Source organism: Podarcis vaucheri (assembly GCF_965113315.1).
Source record: "Podarcis vaucheri genome assembly, chromosome: 12".
NCBI lineage: Eukaryota > Metazoa > Chordata > Lepidosauria > Squamata > Lacertidae > Podarcis > Podarcis vaucheri.
In genome coordinates this window covers 60,422,985-60,440,964 of record NC_138750.1, presented here as the reverse complement: position 1 = coordinate 60,440,964, position 17,980 = coordinate 60,422,985, and the positions used below count along the sequence as shown (strand labels likewise).

The following is a 17,980-nucleotide window of genomic DNA, read 5'->3' as shown; positions in this document are numbered from 1 at the left end:
ACATCACCTTGCCAACAAAGGTCCGTATAGTAAAAGCTATGGTTTTCCCAGTAGTGATGTATAGAAGTGAGAGCTGGACCATAAAGAAGGCTGATCGCCGAAGAATGGATGCTTTTGAATTCTGGTGCTGGAGGAGACTCTTGAGAGTCCTATGGACTGCAAGAAGATCAGAGCTATCCATTCTGAAGGAAATCAGCCCTGAGTGCTCACTGGAAGGACAGATCCTGAAGCTGAGGCTCCAAGACTTTGGCCACCTCATGAAAAGAGAAGACTCCCTGGAAAAGACCCTGATGCTGGGAAAGATGGAGGGCACAAGGAGAACGGACGACAGAGGACGAGATGGTTGGACAGTGTTCTCGAAGCTACCAGCATGAGTCTGACCAAACTGCGGGAGGCAGTGGAAGACAGGAGTGCCTGGCGTGCTCTGGTCCAGGGGGTCACAAAGAGTCGGACACGACTAAACAACAACCACCATACATCGGAGTTCTGCTCTGGATCAATATTGAGTAGAATTCCATGACACTAAGTGCCCATATGACGAGAAGGGAAATGAGCAAACGGTAAGGAAGGCCTCGACCATCATGTCTGCGTGTGTTTACTGGAGGAGCAGAAAGGGAGAAGTCTTATTTTCTGCGGATGGCTTGCTCTCTCTCACTCACCTCCCGCTTTGCAACTGGATATGCAGAGTAGTGAAAGGCTCCGTGCGGATCAGGTAGTGCATGACGCCGGCTGCGTTGGAGTAGTGGGTGCCGTAGTGGAACTTGTCAATCATGCCGGTGGGATCCTCAAAGCTCTCGTACCTGCGGGCGGAATGGCAAAGCCGGAAAGAGGAGAACTCAAGTCTGTGCGGTGACTCCCAGATGGCAGACAGAACAACAACAACAACAACAACAATTTATTATTAAAAACAATTTATTATTAAGTAATTTCGTTGTCCCCGAAGGGGGCAATGACAATAAAGATGATATTATTATTATTATTATTATTATTATTATTATTATTATTATTATTATTTGTATCCCGCCCATCTGGCTGGGTTTCCCCAGCCACTCTGGGCAGCTTCCATAAAAACCAAAAATACAATAAAATATCACACATTAAAAGCTTCCCTAAAGAGGGCTGCCTTCAGATGTTTTCTAAAAGTCTGGTAGTTGTTTTTCTCTTTGACATCTGCTGGGAGGGCGTTCCGCAGGGCGGGTGCCACCACCGAGAAGGCCCTCTGCCTGCTTCCCTGTAACTTGGCTTCTCGCAGGGAGGGAACCGCCAGTAGGCCCTTGGAGCTGGACCTCAGTGTCCGGGCAGAACGGTGGGGGTGGAGACGCTCCTTCAGATATACTGGACCAAGGCCGTTTAGGGCTTTAAAGGTCAGCACTGACACTTTGAATTGTGCTCGGAAATGTACTGGGAGCCAATGTAGGTCTTTCAAGACCGGTGTTATGTGGTCTCAGCGGCCGCTCCCAGTCACCAGTCTAGCTGCCGCATTCTGGATTAGTTGTAGTTACCGAGGCACCTTCAAAGATAGCCCCATGTAGAGCGCATTGCAGTAGTCCAAGCGGGAGATAACTAGAGCATGCACCACTCTGGCGAGACAGTCCGCGGGCAGGGAGGGTCTCATCCTGCGTACCAGATGGAGCTGGTAGACAGCTGCCCTGGACACAAAATTAACCTGTGCCTCCATGGACAGCTGTGAGTCCAAAGTGACTCCCAGGCTGCGCACCTGGTCCTTCAGGGGCACAGTCACCCCATTCAGGACCAGCAACAACAACTGTATACTGCCCTTCATCCAAAGGTCGTGGGACGGTTCACATCGTAAAGGTACAACACAGGAACACAAAATTCAAAACAAAATAAAAGCAAGGCAATAACTCCCCAGTCACAAACACACCGAGCAGCATTTTCGCCGATGGTGGTTCCGAAATGATGCATGTGATTTAGCACGACTCGGTCACTGCTTTTCTGCTTTGAGAAATTCCCCCTCCTGGGCAGCTCCCCTTTCCTAGTCCCCTTTCTGAAACCGTATAACCCCAGTCCTGAAAGACTTACATTGGCTTCGAGTATGTTTCTGAGCACAATTCAAAGTGTTGGTGCTGACTTTTCAAGCCCTAAACGACCTCGGTCCAGTATACCTGAAGGAGCGTCTCCACCTCCATCGTTCTGCCCGGACACAGAGGTCCAGCTCCGAGGGCCTTCTGGCGGTTCCCTCCCTGCGAGAAGCCAAGTTACAGGGAACCAGGCAGAGGGCCTTCTAGGTGGTGGCGCCCGCTGTGTGAAACACCCTCCTGTCAAATGTCAAGGAAATAAACAACTACCTGACTTAGAAGACATCTGAAGGCAGCCCTGTTTAGGGAAGCTTTTAATGTTTGATCTTTTACCGTGTTTTTAATGTTCTGTTGGGAGCTGCCCAGAGTGGCTGGGGAAACCCAGCCACGTGGGTGGGATATTACTACTACTACTACTACTACTACAGTACCTTGGTTCTTAAACGCCTTGGTACTCAAACAACTTGGAACCCAAACACTGCAAACCCGGAAGTAAGTATCCCGGTTTGCGAACTTTTTTCAGAAGCCAAACGTGCTCCATTTTGAGTGTTACACTTCCGATTTGTGTCTTATGCTTCCGTTTTGAGTGCCACCCATGCTCCGTTTTGAGCGTTACGCTGAACTCTGTTTTTGCTATTTATTCTGTGTTTTTGTGGCTCTTTTGGTTTTGTTTCTGTGACTGTGTGGAACCCAGTTCAGCTACTGATGGATTGTGTGACTGCAGTGCATTATTGCTTTCATTTTATGGATCCATGGTCTCGTTAAGATAGTAAAAGTCATGTTAAATTTCTGTTTTAGGAGTTGTTTTTAAATGTCTGGAACAGATTCATCCGTTTTGCATTGCTTTCTATGGGAAAGCGCGCCTTGGTTTTGGAATGCTTTGGTTTTGGAACGGACTTCTGGAATGGATTAAATTTGAGAACCAAAGTACCACTGTATTATTATTATCTCAAATGTTGAGATGAAAGCACTTTATGGACCATAGCGAGGGGGAAAGAGTTAAACCATCTCTCTTTTTCCCCAGCCGTGATTCTGCCCTTCCTGCAATTTGCTAGGGTTGGCAGAGCTGGGAGAGGAAAGAAACTGATGCAAAGGTAACGCTACTAGGGAAGGGAAAGGCTAAAGAGACCATCGGGAGGAGAGGCGGATTGCAGAGAAGCAAAAGCCTAGAGCGGTCGCTTGCCCTCCAAGTGGCTTTGGACTACAACTCCCATGTTGTCTCAAGGGAAAGACGTCTCTGGCATTTCCTTCCACTGAGATGCTTCCTGCCTTCCCAGCTGAGTCCGGCCCCGGAAGGCTGCAACGCCACCAAGAAAACTCTGCACTCACTTCTCTTTGACATCCTTGGCGTGTCTCTCGTTGGCGACTCCAATGGGCTTGGAGAGATCCCGGAACACCACGGGGTTGTTGAGATCTAGAGTCTCCGAGATGTAATCCTGCAGGATCCACGGGAACTTGAAGGGAGGAGAGAAAGGAGAGCCTCTGGTTTTGCCTGCTTGCAGGATCCATAGCTGTCAACTTACAGATTTGAAAATAAGGGACCAGCAGCCTTGAAAATAAGGGATCAGCAGCCAAAATAAGGGATTTTCGAACACAGGTATGTTCAACTTCTGAGCCCCTCCGAGCCAAAGGCAGAAAGCCCAGCCAGCAGCCAAACGAAGTCTCAAGCGGTGGTTCCCACAGCGCAGCAACCCGGCAAAGGGGATGCAGGAAGGAAAACTACCGTCACCTCTCCGCTGGGAAGCGCTGAGCAAAGGCGAGTCCCCAGGCAACGCGGCCGATTTGATCGGCACAAGGCATGCAAGCTCTACCCCCCAGTCGTTCTTAGACTCCTTATTGGGTGAGCAACGCAGCCAAGCAACACAGCTGGAGCCTCCCTCCTCCCTGGCCGGCAGAGAGGGAGGGAGGGAGAGGAGCTGCTTCCTTTGAAACCCGGGAAATTTAATGGACATCATCAATAAGAGACAGCAGCGGGACACGGCGCTGGGATAAGGGACTTTCCCGCCAAATAAGGGACACTTGACAGCTATGTCGGGATCCAGAGTTTGCAGGGAGGGTAGGAGCAGGAGAAGAAACCGTCTTAAGCAACACCTGAGGCTCAAGGGCAAAGGTTCGCCCTCGGATGCTTACCACGGGATACTGGGAGAGGTCGTTGTAGGTGCGGCCTGCGATGGTGTTGAGCTGCATGAGGTATTCGAAGTTGGAGATCTCCCTGTTAACCCATTTCTGGAAAAGGAGGGTGAAAATAAAACAGTGGGTTTGGTAAGGATCTGGCAAAACGGATGGGCCAGAATGGCAAATAATTTTTTTAAAAAAATAAAAATATTTGTTTGGTTTTTCAAATTGAAGTTTTACAATCGCATATCCGACATACACCATAAAAACAAGATTCCATAGAATCTCCTGGTCTTCCCTCCTCCCTATTGTGGGTCCTATTGTTAACCATTTCCTCCTGCATTTTTTATAATAATCCAAATCTTTAAATCACCATGATATCCAAAATTCTCCATTACTACAAGTGACATTCCAATCCTACTAACGATTGTAACTGTTTAAAATGGTTTTTAAGATAAATTATAAAATTTCACAATTCTTTATTAAAATTTTGGTCTTGCTGATTTGATTCTTCCGGTCTTCCCCCCCCCCCTCTCTCTGATGACGACCCGCCTCCAAGTCTGAAAATCTTGCTAATAAATTTGCACGGTGCGATTTACTGCCGCCTCGCTCCTCCTGACAACCATTCCCTTCTCCCCACTTCCAGATAAAGAAAAAAAAAATCAAACATTAAAAACGTCCCTAAACAGGAGGCAAGGCTGACGACTTTGCAAACCACAATGATCAGGAGTGTCTGTGAGTATCAGATTTGTTTGTGATGAAAATGCAATGTTAAATTAAGTACCGGAGTCAAGCCCGAGGCTTTCAGCAAGTCCTGCGGTGAGCGACTAGCAAAATAGATCTGATTCGGTGGTCGGAGGCCCAGGATGGAAGAGTAAACCTTGTTCCTGACCTGGGAGAGAGAGGGCAGAAAAAACCAGCAGGACGTTATTATCAGCTGCCGGCCCAGTGACTGACTTTCCCAGAAGGGCGCTGAGTCTGCAGAATAATAATAATAATAATAATAATAATAATAATAATAATTTATTATTTTCCCCGCCCATCTGGCTGGGTTTCCCCAGCCACTCTGGGCGGCTTCCATAGAAACCAAAAATACACTAAAATGTCACACATTAAAAACTTCCCTGAACAGGGCTGCCTTAAGATGTCTTCTGAATGTCAGGTAGTTGTTTATCGCTTTGACATCTGATGGGAGGGCGTTCCACAGGACGGGTGCCACTACCGAAAAGGCCCTCTGCCTGGTTCTCTGTAGCTTGGCTTCTCGCAATGAGGGAACTGCCAGAAGGCCCTCGGCGCCGGACCTCAGTGTCCGGGCAGAATGATTGGGGTGGAGACGCTCCTTTAGGTATACTGGACCGAGGCCGTTCAGGGCTTTCAAGGTCAGCACCAAGACTTTGAATTGTGCTCGGAAGCTGTGCATTTGCAAATGAATTAATATGTGCTCCACTAGGATGCGGGTGGCGCTGTGGGTTAAACCACAGAGCCTAGGGCTTGCCGATCAAAAGGTCAGTGGTTCGAATCCCTGCGACGGGGTGAGCTCCTGTTGCTCGGTCCCTGCTCCTGCCAACCTAGCAGTTCGAAAGCACGTCAAAGTGCAAGTAGATAAATAGGTACCGCTCCAGTGGGAAGGTAAACAGCGTTTCCGTGCACTGCTCTGGTTCGCCAGAAGCGTCTTAGTCATGCTGGCCACATGACCCGGAAGCTGTACACCGGTTCCCTCGGCCAATACAGCGAGATGAGCGCCGCAACCCCAGAGTCGGTCACAACTGGACCTAATGGTCAGGGGTCCCTTTACCTTTACCACTAGGAGATCAAAAGATGAGGAGGAAGAGGTACCCGTCCACCATTACCTTTTTCTTAAAGTTGAGGAAGTAGTTTGCCTGGTCGATGAAGAAGAACTCCAGGGCAGACCTGCGGAGGTTGTAGCGTCGGAGGTGCAGTTCCCGGAGTTGAGACAGGGGGCGCTTGAAGTCGTAGCCGATTCCTGGGTGGGAGGATCACAGTGGTTAATGTCTCAAGTGTGGAGAGCCAAAAACAATGCTTAGCTGTTGCCATGGACTGGTGAAATGCAGAGAAACGGTGGGAAGAACCAGCGGGGGAACCCACAAGGAATTCTGGTCATGCCTCCTGTGGTCTCACAGGACCAGAAGAGGGATGAAGAGGGAGGAGCAGAGGCAGGCGCATTGGCATAGTCTCAGATTGCTTTGCAAGGACCCTGGAGGGTAGGAGACTTAGGCAGCTGCAGGAAGGCAGCAACCTTCAGTCTCACAGGGGCAAGACCTGCCAGGAAGAGTTGCTGCGCTCACTAGGCCTGGCAATAGAGAGCAACTTGCTTCTCCTAACAGAAACAGTGAACTTCATTTACTCCGTGTGATTTATTGCTGACCTGCTCCTGACAGCTGCAACTTTGGCTACTCAGGAATGGGAACCCGAATTTCCCACTTCCCACCTGGGCTGCTTCCAGTGGGACCTTTATTGTGGGATTGGTGTGTGTGTGTGTGTGTGTGTGTGTGGCGTTTGCCTCCTAGGATGGGTCATAAGGAAAGGGTTAAAATGGGTGTGATGTGATTGGCCAGTGAGAATGCAAGGGGGGAATAAAAGCTAGAGTGGGAGGTTTTGAAAATCGGTTGAGGTTTGGGAGTTGAGAGTTGAGGTTTGGGAGCTGAAGAAGAAAGAGGGAGGTTTAGGTGTGGGTTGGTAGAGTTGTATTGTGAGAGAGTGAGAGGAATTGTTAGGTAGATAGTTGGGAATAATCAGTTTGAAGTTGTTAGGAACTAAGATTAAGAAACTGTCAAGAAAAACTAACTGAAACCATAAGGTTGTTCCTGCATTTAAAAATAAACTTGATTATTTGTTTATGTTAACAACTGACTGGACTCCATGTGTCCCTGTGAGATATGGGGTGGTGGCAGTGGAAAAAGCAGTCACAGTGGAGGCACAGGGTCCATAGACCATCAAACGTCCGGGGGCCCTGTGTGTGATCGCCACTGTGTGTGTTTGTGTGTGTGTGTGTGAGAGAGAGAGAGAGAGAGAGAGTGTCCTCACATATGCCGCATTTTTGCACGACTCACACAAGGTTGTGGACACCAAAATGCCCAGCCTCTCTCCCAGCCCGCTGAATTTGTATTTGCCCTCTGCAGGGAAAACCCAGTAAGCAAAAATAAACAGCACCCTCTGGTGGGAGACCCACGGGTGCTCTCTCAGCAACCTGTTTGGAAACTAAGCACCACTGATTTTTCTGGGCCCTTGTGACTGTCAATTTGCATTTCATAGTAAAGGAAGTATTTATCTGATGCGCAGAGATCTTTCCTATTCTAATTAATTCCAGAGGGTTCCGAAAGCTTCTCTGTGTGAAAGAAACAAGCAGGAGGTTCATGATGTTTGGGTTATTCCTTCAGAGAAGCTGAATACAGCAGCTGGCTTAAAGTGGATCTCTTATCTCTTCTGACAAGGTCATGCTGACTATAAAAGTGCAATGGTACCTTGGCTTAAGTACTTAATTCGTTCCAGAGGTCCGTTCTTAACCTGAAACTGTTCTTAACCTGAAGCACCATTTGAGCTAATGGGGCCTGCTGCTGCTGCCGTGCCGCTGAAGCACAATTTCTGTTCTTATCCTGAAGCAAAGTTCTTAACCCGAAGTACTATTTCCGGGTTAGCGGAGTCTGTACCCTGAAGCGTATGTAACCTGAGGTACCACTGTAGGGCCAGAAGGAGCCTTGTTTTCACTTTCACTTTCTATCTCTCTTCCTTCTGGTGTGGTGTTCTGTACGTAGTGTTAGGTTTTAGACTTATTATAAGTTATTGTAAGTTTTATGGGACGCAGGTGGCGCTGTGGGTTAAACCACAGAGCCTAGGGCTTGCCAATCAGAAGGTCGGTGGTTCGAATCCCTGCGACGGGGTGAGCTCCCGTTGCTCGGTCCCTGCTCCTGCCCACCTAGCAGTTCGAAAGCACATCAAAGTGCAAGTAGATAAATAGGTACCACTCTGGCGGGAAGGTAAACGGCGTTTCCGTGCGCTGCTCTGGTTCGCCAGAAGCGGCTTAGTCATGCTGGCCACATGACCCGGAAGCTGTACGCTGGCTCCCTCGGCCAATAAAGTGAGATGAGCGCCGCAACCCCAGAGTCGGCCATGACTGGACCTAATGGTCAGGGGCCCATTTACCTTTATTGTAAGTTTAAGTTAAGTCTGCTGCAAGCGGATTTCTTATGGGCAGGGCCAATCCTCAATGTATTGGATTTGTGAATATTCTGCTCATCTGCCTTCAGCAGCAGTAAAGCTCTGCTGGATGAAATATTCATTGCCTCTGGTCTACTTTTGAGAATCCTGCAACGTGTTTAAGTTTTCACTCTGCTAACTATACGTTGGAATCTACTCTGGATCAATACTGAGTAGAATTCCATGCCAGTGAAATCAAGTTAAATGGCAGCTGGCAGGGCTCAGAAACAAAAGGGAGATACAGTGGTACCTCGGGTTACATACGCTTCAGGTTACAGACGCTTCAGGTTACAGACTCTGCTAACCCAGAAACAGTACCTCGGGTTAAGAACTTTGCTTCAGGATGAGAACAGAAATTGCGCAGCGGCGGCGCAACAGCAGGAGGCCCCATTAGCTAAAGTGGTGCTTCAGGTTAAGAACAGTTTCAGGTTAAGAATGGACCTCCACAACGAATTAAGTTCTTAACCCGAGGTATTCCTGTTTCTTTTTGGAGAGGCCATGAACTCTGGTCTCCAGACCTTGGTAGCTGGAAGTGCTTCCTGGGAGTAGAGTCACCTCACACTCCCTGCCCTTACCTTCCTCGGTCTCATCCTTCTCACAGCTGCTGTCGTAAAAGTAGATGTGCTGAGTGGTGACTTCTAGCCGCCCCGGGATCACGGCCACAATGGTGATCAGCTCGCAGTCCTCAGAGATCACCAGCTTCTCCCGCTGACTTTGTTCTTTGGGCTCCACCCTGGAAGGGACGGACGAAGGATTGGTAGGTGTAATAGGTATGAGTTACTCGTGCGTAAACTGGTGCCTTTCTCGGTTAATTTGCCTTGTTAAACCTTTCTGACTGCACAGCCCCTTCTCATCGTGGCTGCCTCAGTCACTGGCAGAATCCGTCAGTGGGCGTTTCTTGAACCTCTTCCAACATAAAAGTTGTTTGACACCCAGTCTCCTCCTCCTCTCCCTGCGCGGGAGTCTTCTGCGCAAGGAAGGCGTGGGTAGCGGAGGACCTGGGCTCTCCTCACTGATGTCCAGTGAAGAGTCCTGGATCCCTCTCTCCACTTCCCCCGTCTGCCCCCCTTTATCCCTGGTGTTGCGCTGATTGGCTTCCCCCTCTACTGAGCTGTTTCTCCCCCTGCTGCTGGGTCCTTCGCCAGCATCATCTGGGAGCCTCCCCTTCGCCTCTCCCTCCGGTGTCAGTTCCCTGACAGTAGGTAACGCTTGTTGTTCCTTTATACCTCATTGGAAGGCCACCTGGATGATAATTATTACAGTGGTACCTTGGTTTTCAAACACCTTGGCACTCAAACAACTTGGAACCCAAACACTGCAAACACAGAAGTAAGAGTTTAGGTTTGCGAACTTCTTTCGGAAGCCGAACATGCTCCATTTTGAGTGTTACGCTTCCGATTTGAGCGCCACACTTTCGTTTCAAGTGTTACGCTGAGGTCTGTCTGTTTTTGCTATGCATTTTGCATTTTTGTTTTTGCGGCTCTTTTGCTTTTGTTTTTTGTGACTGTGTGGAATCCAGTTCAGCTTGATTGATTGTGTACCTGCAGTACATTGTTTATTGCTTTCCTTTTATGGATTCCATGGTCTCGTTAGATAGGAAAATTCATGTCAAATTGCTGTTTTAGGGGTTATTTTTAAAAGTCTGGAACAGATTAATCCATTTTGCATTACTTTCCATGGAAAAGCGCGCCTTGGTTTTGGAACGCTTTGGTTTTGGAATGGACTTCCGGAACATAGTAAGTTTGCGAACCAAGCTACCAGTGTATTATTATTAAGTTTATTAACCATCCTTCATCACAATACTGAGAGATGCTAGCAGCTACCTGCAAGCCACAGTAAAAGGGCCCTATCAGGGGCAAACATTGGCCTTACTTGGACTGCCAGGGCGAAACAGGTGCAAAACGCCGGCACCCAGTCCACAACTTCACTAACATCCACCTACAACTTCACTAGCATCTCTCAGTATTGTGAACAACACCGAACTTACCCTTTGTTGGAATCTTCATGAACTTACTTAAAAAGATAAAGAAAACAAAAGACTGAGTTAAGCATTTGAAAAATCCATTGAAACCAAACGTTATAAGTTCATTTTGATTGGGTAGTTCGCAAGTCTCTGTGGCTTTGAACAAGGTTTCATATTTTTCTCAGAAGACTGATAAAGAACGTATAATTATTTTGGTAATTATTGTGTGCTTATTAGTCGCCAACGTGTAGCATGAGTCGTACTTCTTCTATCGGCAGCACACGTTGCATTTTTCTAACTCTCTTTTAAAGGCACCCAGTTTGGTGCCCCCCGCAGAAGTGAGTTCCAGAGTATAACTCTGCGCTACGCGAACCCCACATTGGATTCGATCTATCACATGGTTGCCCGGAAGAGAACTTACAGGTTATCCAGGAAGGAGAGGTCTTCTTCCGCCAGCTGGTCATCCTGCATCTCGCTGACCTTTGCCTCCTTGGCGACGGCTAAGGGGATCGGCTCAGCTGGGTTGTGCAAATAATCGGCCCCTGGAAGGTAGAGGAAATGAATGCTGGGATCAGGACCACTGGGACAGGGGGCTGAATGCCTGAGGGACAATTAACAAATGTTAAGAGTCACAGAACTGCAGAGATGGACCGATTATCCCCTTATGAATGCTGTGCGTCTTACCAGACCAAAAATTATTAAAATCATAGGGATGTGCTACAGAGTATATGAAAAAAAACATTGTTCTGGAGTAAGCATATCAATATGTAACGAATGAAGCTTTGCAGGGTTAAAGAAAGAGAAAAATGGTGCAAAAAGTATAAAGATAGAGGTAATCTACATTAGACACAACAATTTAGAAAGAGTAAAAATTTCGAGGTCTTAAAACAAAGGAAGGAAGTCAATATGTGTATATCTACGTAATGAATAGAATGATGATATGGTTTTATTTGTAGATGTGTGGTGTGTTTTTTTTATTCGCTTTTTTTTCCCTCTTGTGTTTTTCCCTCCCTTGTTTGTACTGTTTTATTTTGGATTCAATGTTTGTTATTTTTGTTGTAAATTTGCATTGAAAAATAAAAAATACAATAAAAAAACTGCAGAGATGGAAATGTCCTCTAGTCCAATGCAGGAAGAGGGTGATTTTTCACTGCGGCATTTATATTGCACCCCCCCCAAGGTCAAGGCGGGGCTCCGGGGCTCTCCTCCCCATATTTATCCTGCAAAGACCCCTGAGAGGTAGGCAAGACTGAGCACGGGCGCCTGGCCCAAGGTTAGCCAGGGAGCTTCACGAGCGAGTGGGGATTTGAACCCTGGTCGCTAGTCGGCCACACTGATGCTGGCTCACAGAAACGGGGCCGTGCGATGGACCGTCACCCAAAGCTGCCTGTTTACTCCCAGGGAGGCTCCTCCTCACCCTGATTGTCACGCAGAGCGCTGGCCTCCGTGTGACGGTCAAAGTTGTAGTTGGGTACCAGCTTAAGCCTCATTCGAGAGTAGGTCTCGGCACACGACAACTTCCAGTGGATCTCAGGAGGATTTCTGGAGAGAGAGAGAGAGAGAGAGAGAGAGGGAGAGAGAGAGAGAGAGAGAGTCAGTAAGGTCCCTTTCTCCAGCATCCTTGGTACAGTGATGCCTCACAAGACGAAAATAATCCGTTCTGTGATTCTCTTCGTCTAGCGGTTTTTTTGTCTTGCGAAGCAAGCCCATTGACAGATTAGAGGATTAGCGCTATTAGCGGCTTTTAGCGGCTTAGCGGATCAGCTGATAAGCGGCTTAGCGGCTTAGAAAAAGGGGGGAAGGGGAAAAAACCCCGCAGGAACTCGCAATACATTGTCGTCTTGCGAAGCAAGCCCATAGGAGATTCGTTTTGCGAAGCACCTCCAAAACGGAAAACTCTTTCGTCTAGCGAGTTTTCCGTCTTGCGAGGCATTCGTCTTGCGGGGCACCACTGTATTAACAGGAAGGGTAAGGCCGAGGCCATTTCTTAATAATACCCTGCCCATCTGACTGGGTTGCCCCAGCCACTCTGGGAGGCTTCCAACATATATAAAAACAGCCTTCACACTGGCCAGGTTGGATGTGATGCCCTCTGCCGTACTTGAGGGCAGATACCCAAAGATTCCAACTGAGAAACGACTCTGCCCCTGTGGAGACGGCAATCTGGGAACAGTGGCTCATGTTCTCCTGTCCTGTCCCCTTTATAAAGACCTGAGGAATGAGATCATCACCCCACTCTTACTTACCATCCCAGGCCGCCCTTCTGAGGCCACATTGTTCTTTCTTTTAATAGATCAAAATGATCAGACAACACAGCAAAGGTTGCTAGGTTTACCGAGGGTGCAGTGAGATTAAGGGCCACTATCTGAATGATAATCTTGGTCATTTGATTGCCCTTTTTACCCATTTCTGTCTTTTTTTAATTTGTATATATTTAATTTGTATATATTGCTTGTTTTATGTTGCTATAGCAGTTGGCAAATGTGAATAACGTTTATCTATTGTGTTGTGTATATAAAAACATAATAAAACATTATACAGTCATACCTTGGAAGTAGAACAGAATCCGTTCCAGGAGTCTGTTCGGCTTCCAAAGTGCAGCTTCTGATTGGCTGCAGGAAGCTCCAGCAGCCAATCGGAAGCCCCGCCGGATGTTTGGCTTCCAAAAGAACATTCGAAAACCGGAACAGTTGCTTCTGGGTTTCAATCGTTCGGGAGCCAAAACGTCCCGAGTTCCAGGGCGTCTGACAACCAAAGGTATGACTAAAAGCTTCCCTGTACAGGTAATCCTTCAAATCTAGAGTCATAAATAGCTACCGTATTTTTCACTCTATAAAACGCACCAGACCATAAGATGCACCTCGTTTTTGGAGGAGGAAAACAAGAGAAAAAAAATTCTGAATCTCAGAAGCCCGAACAACAAGAGGGATCGCTGCGCAGTGAAAGCAGCAATCCCTCTTGCTGTTCTGGCTTCTGGGATAGCTGCGCAGCCTGCATTCGCTCCATAAGACGCACACACATTTCCCCTTACTTTTTAGGAGGGGAAAAAACGAGTCTTATAGAGCAAAAATACGGTACTTTATGCCAGTTTAGCCTAGCAATGGCTCTCCGGCAGCATTGCAGTAGTCCAAGCAGGAGACTACCAGAGCATGCACCACTCTGGCGAGACAGTCCGCAGACAGGGAGGGCCTCATCCTGCGTACCAGATGGAGCTGGTAGACAGCCGCCCTGGACACAGAATTGACCTGCGCCTCCATGGACAGCTGTGAATCCAAAATGACTCCCAGGCTGCGCACCTGGTCCTTCAGGGGCACAGTTGCCCCATTCATGACCAGGTAGTCCTCCACTCCTGCCCGCCTTCTGTCCCCCAAAAGCAGTACTTCTGTCTTGTCAGGATTCAACCTCAATAGCTTACACAGAAGCACAGCTTTTCTAAGGTCACCTGCCCTGTCCGGCAGGTGGCCTAGGTGGCCCGAGACCAGCGGAGGAATGAGAAGTCTAGGTGGCCCGAGACCAGCGGAGGAATGAGAAGTCTAGGTGGCCCGAGACCAGCGGAGGAACGAGAAGAGGCCTACCGATCGGCCCAGGCAGAGCGCTGGGAGGTGAGCAGTCTCCTCAAGGCCTTCCACTGCTTCAGGACGGTGTTCTGGTGGTTGTTGAGTTGCTTCAGCATATTGGTGTGACGGATGTTCTCATGCTTGGCCTTCTTCATCACCGGCTCCAAGATCAACTCCTGGCAAAAGGGGGGAACCAAGGGGAGGGAGAGGGGGAGAAAAGGGTGATGAAGGGAAGGGGAATGGGGCGGGGGTCCCCTCGGCTGAAAGGGGGTCCCTGCTGCAGGTGGAGCAAGAGAAAGGCGCGGTTCATCCATGGAAGCAGAAAGGGAGAGAGAGACTATCAACTGATGCCGGGATATTTTCAAGCTCACCTAGGGTGCAACCGCTAGTTTGTTTGTTGTTTAAATCATTTTTATTCATTTTCCAATAAAAAACATCCAATTAAATATCCAATCATAATACTCCAATTAGAAAACTAAAAAGCTAAAATAAAAAAGATCAAATTATAGTCCAAATTGTGTTTATTAATTTCTTGGGGCTCCCCACGGTCTGGATCTCTGGAGCGTATCTCCACATCTTAGTCCTGCTTCTCGATATCAACATCTCAATATTAATTTTTTGTCCCTGGGTCCGGGATTCTCATTCATGTCAAACACCATATACTTTCATCCGCTGAATACAGCTTTGTTAATATACATTTTTTCCAACTGCCTTTTTATCAGTTCAGCTTCGTCTGATTCTGTTCCAATTCCGGGATGTTGTCCAAATCTGTTATCTTTGATGGGGCAACCGCTAGTTTTTGAGTCGGGTTCAATCACATGCCAGGAGTAATAATAATAATAGTAATTCCAGCTGGGAGAAAATTCCCTTTCTGGGGGTTCAGTTAAGGAGCCTCGAACCAGATTCACAAACCGCCAGGCTTCTAATATTAGATAGCTTTATCATACTAAAAAGGTTTTGTGTCTCTTCTGTCGGGAAATTATACTTTTTTGTGCATTCTGCACTTTGCACGTTTAACTGGCGCGGTTTCAGCCTCTTACGAAGCTGAAATCGTGACAATTAAGTGCACACAAGGCTCTCCCAGAGCAAAATGAGCATTAATGCTCCCTGCCTGCCTCACTGGGAAAGGTCCGTTCAGCATGCTAGCTAGCTCTTGGGAGCCTAGGGATGGTCCCGGGAGATCTTGCAGGAATTTGGATGGTCCAGCGAGATCTTGTGAGAGCATCCCAGAGCCGGCGCACTGAGTCGACTTTGCCGTGCTTATCAGAAAAGGGCTGCTCATTCCGCCAGCTCTGAAAAGATAAGGAGATGCTAGCTCGGGGCAGTTCGATGCGGTTTTGGGGATTCACAGAACTCTTGCCACTGAACCCCCACATAAGATGCGATCATACTGCAACACATTACAGGCCACATGAGTCTGTGAGAGTGCATCCATTAACGCACACCCTATATAGGAAAAACTGCGCCATCTCGGCTGTTTATTCTCACGCCATCCACTTTCTGCCACCTTTTAAAGATTTTTATTATTATTATTGTCATTGTACAACCTGTGTACAATGAAAAACACTCAATCTCTCAATCTCTTTTCGAACAACACACCACCTCGCAAGTCCATCTCGCTATGTTATTTTCCGTTCAACAGCCTAACAGCTCACGGATAGAAGCTGTTTTTTAGCCTGTTGGTATGGCTGATTATACCTCTATATCTCCTGCCCGAGGGTAGAAGATTAAAGAGGTGATGGCTGGGGTGTGAGTCATCCCTGATAATTTTTCTCGCTCTCCTAAGGCAAGGGTCCCTTGCGATGTCATCTAGCAGACTCAAGGGACAGCCCATGATATCATGGACTGTATTCACCACCACTTTCTGTCCGTGACTGTCAGGCCAGCATACCATACTGTGATACAATATGAAAGGACACTTTCTATTGTGGACCGGTAAAAGGAGTTCATCAAGACCCTGAGGAAATGGAGTCTCTGTTGGGCCTTTCTGACCACCTGAGTTATATTGATTTTTCAAGTGAGGTCCTCACTAAGGTCCTCACTGTATACAAGTTGCACAAGTGACAATAAAGTATTTCAATTTCATCCCAGCTGTGGGAGTTGTAGCGCAGGGTGCCTGCCCATCGCTGCCTACCTGGAACCTCCTCCTGCTCTCTGCTTTCTCCTTCTCCCTCGTCTGGGAGCTGCTCATCAAGGCATCGTAGCAGGAGTTCCAGAAGTTTGACATGTGGTCGTGACTCTTGGCAAATGTGTCCACTTCAAACTGGGCCATGGTGGGCTGCACCTGTGGAGGAGACCCCACCCGGGAAGATCCATCAAGAACCGTTGTTTTATAAAAAAAACCTCTGCATCCAATGGGACAGAGGCAGCAGGCCAAATATAATATTTTATAATATTTTAACTAGGATTTATATATTGTAATGTTTGAAGTATGAATTTGGAGTTATTGATTATGAAAAGTATTTTTTTTCCTTCATTATTTTTCTTGTTTCTTTCTTTTATCTTTTGTCTTTCTTCTTTTCTAGTCTGCATTCTGGAAAAGTGTGTAGATAAATGTTTTTATGTATGGTTTCTCTTTCTTTTTTTCCCCTTTTCATTTCTTTGGTAACATCTAATAAAATTTATGGTTGGACAGTGTTTTCGAAGCTACAAACATGAGTCTGACCAAACTGCGGGAGGCAGTGGAAGACAGGAGTGCCTGGCATACTGTGGTCCAGGGGGTCACGAAGAGTCGGACACGACTAAACGACTAAACAACAACAACAACAACAAACAAATTTTAAAAAAAAATTGAAAAAGGGGGGGGGGGAGGAAAAAGAAGAAGAAAAAATAGAGAGAAAGAAGAAGAAAAGTTGGAAGAATTTCTCCCAAATTTATTCTACAAATATTTCAGTATGAAAATACGGAATAACAGATACAATCTTGCTTAAATCGTACCGTATTTTTCGCTCTATAGGACGAACTTTTCCCCCTCCAAAAATTAAGGGGAAATGTGTGTGCGTCTTATGGAGCGAATGCAGGTTCCTTGGCGATAGCAGTGCGAAGCCTCCGAAGCGCAGCGGGAGCGCTCCCTCCGCGCTCCGGAGGCTTCAAGCTGCTTTTGTTGAAGCCTGGAGAGCGAGAAGGGTCGGTGCGCACTGACCCCTCTCACTCTCCAGGCTTCAGGGACAGCCGCCTGAAGACACCGGAGTGCAGCGGGAACTTGCGCTGCGCTCGGGAGGCTTCGGGTTCCTTTTGCTGAAGCCGGGTGAGCAAGACTCTCCCGGCTTCAGCAGAGAGGGAGAGCTGCGCGGCGCCCCTTCAGCCAAGCAGGAGGAGAAATGGAAGGGGCTCCGTTTCTCCTGCCGCTTCGCTGAAGGGGTGCTGAGCAGAGAGGGGGAGAATTTCCCCCCCTTGTTCTCCCCCTCTAGAACAAGGTGTGTCCTATGGTCGGGTGCGTCCTATAGAGCGAAAAATACGGTTTATAGGAAGTGCGGCGTCAGCGATGGAAATCAATGACTTACGTGCTTCTCGATGAAGGTGGTCCACTCTGGGGTGGTGCAAAACTCCTGGAAGTCCTCGTAGAAAGTGGGGCTGCCATTGGTGGGGGGCAGGGAGGGGAGGAAGTGCTGCAGCCGCAGGGTGTCGTAGCACTTGTCCATCAAAGTGCGGATGATGGGCACCAGCCAGGAGAAGGTCTCCGACTTGGTGTGCAGCGAGTGGCGCAGGGGGGTTTCCAGCTTGCCCAGGGCGTAGCAGGCCTCCTCCTTCTTGGGGGCCGAGGCCGTTTGTAGGAGGCTGTGGAGCTTCACGTAGGCCATGGATTGCAACTGGAGAGGGAGGAGAGGGGTGGTTCAAGGCGGGAAGGAACAGAAGCACCAGCCATTCATTCATTCATTGAATTTATATACCGTCTCAGGGCGGTTCACAGAATAAAATCAAAATATAAAAGCACAAAATACATCATCAAAATAAAAACAACAACCCAATAATACCCCCCAAAAAAACATATTTTAAAAGGGCTGTGCTGTTTTTAACTATCTGTATGTTCACAGATTTGCTTTAATTCTGTAATAGTTTAACTACTTCTTAACCACCGTCGTTTATATATT

At 47.7% G+C, this 17,980-nt stretch overlaps 1 protein-coding gene across 5 annotated transcripts in view; it reads right to left on the bottom strand.

Moving 5' to 3' along the window:
• Window positions 1–17,980, bottom strand: part of NBEAL2 (neurobeachin like 2) — a 219,421-nt gene that overhangs the window by 20,157 nt on the left and 181,284 nt on the right. For all 5 annotated transcript variants that reach the window (XM_082192090.1, XM_082192092.1, XM_082192094.1 and 2 more), the window contains 11 exons: window positions 17,393–17,698; window positions 16,024–16,173; window positions 13,908–14,065; window positions 11,750–11,874; window positions 10,754–10,874; window positions 8,945–9,102; window positions 6,005–6,138; window positions 4,939–5,046; window positions 4,170–4,265; window positions 3,369–3,493; window positions 660–800 (listed from right to left, as the gene is read on the bottom strand). In XM_082192090.1, coding sequence (XP_082048216.1) covers window positions 660–800; window positions 3,369–3,493; window positions 4,170–4,265; window positions 4,939–5,046; window positions 6,005–6,138; window positions 8,945–9,102; window positions 10,754–10,874; window positions 11,750–11,874; window positions 13,908–14,065; window positions 16,024–16,173; window positions 17,393–17,698 — 1,622 coding nt within the window. The remainder of the gene's footprint in view (window positions 1–659; window positions 801–3,368; window positions 3,494–4,169; window positions 4,266–4,938; window positions 5,047–6,004; window positions 6,139–8,944; window positions 9,103–10,753; window positions 10,875–11,749; window positions 11,875–13,907; window positions 14,066–16,023; window positions 16,174–17,392; window positions 17,699–17,980) is intronic.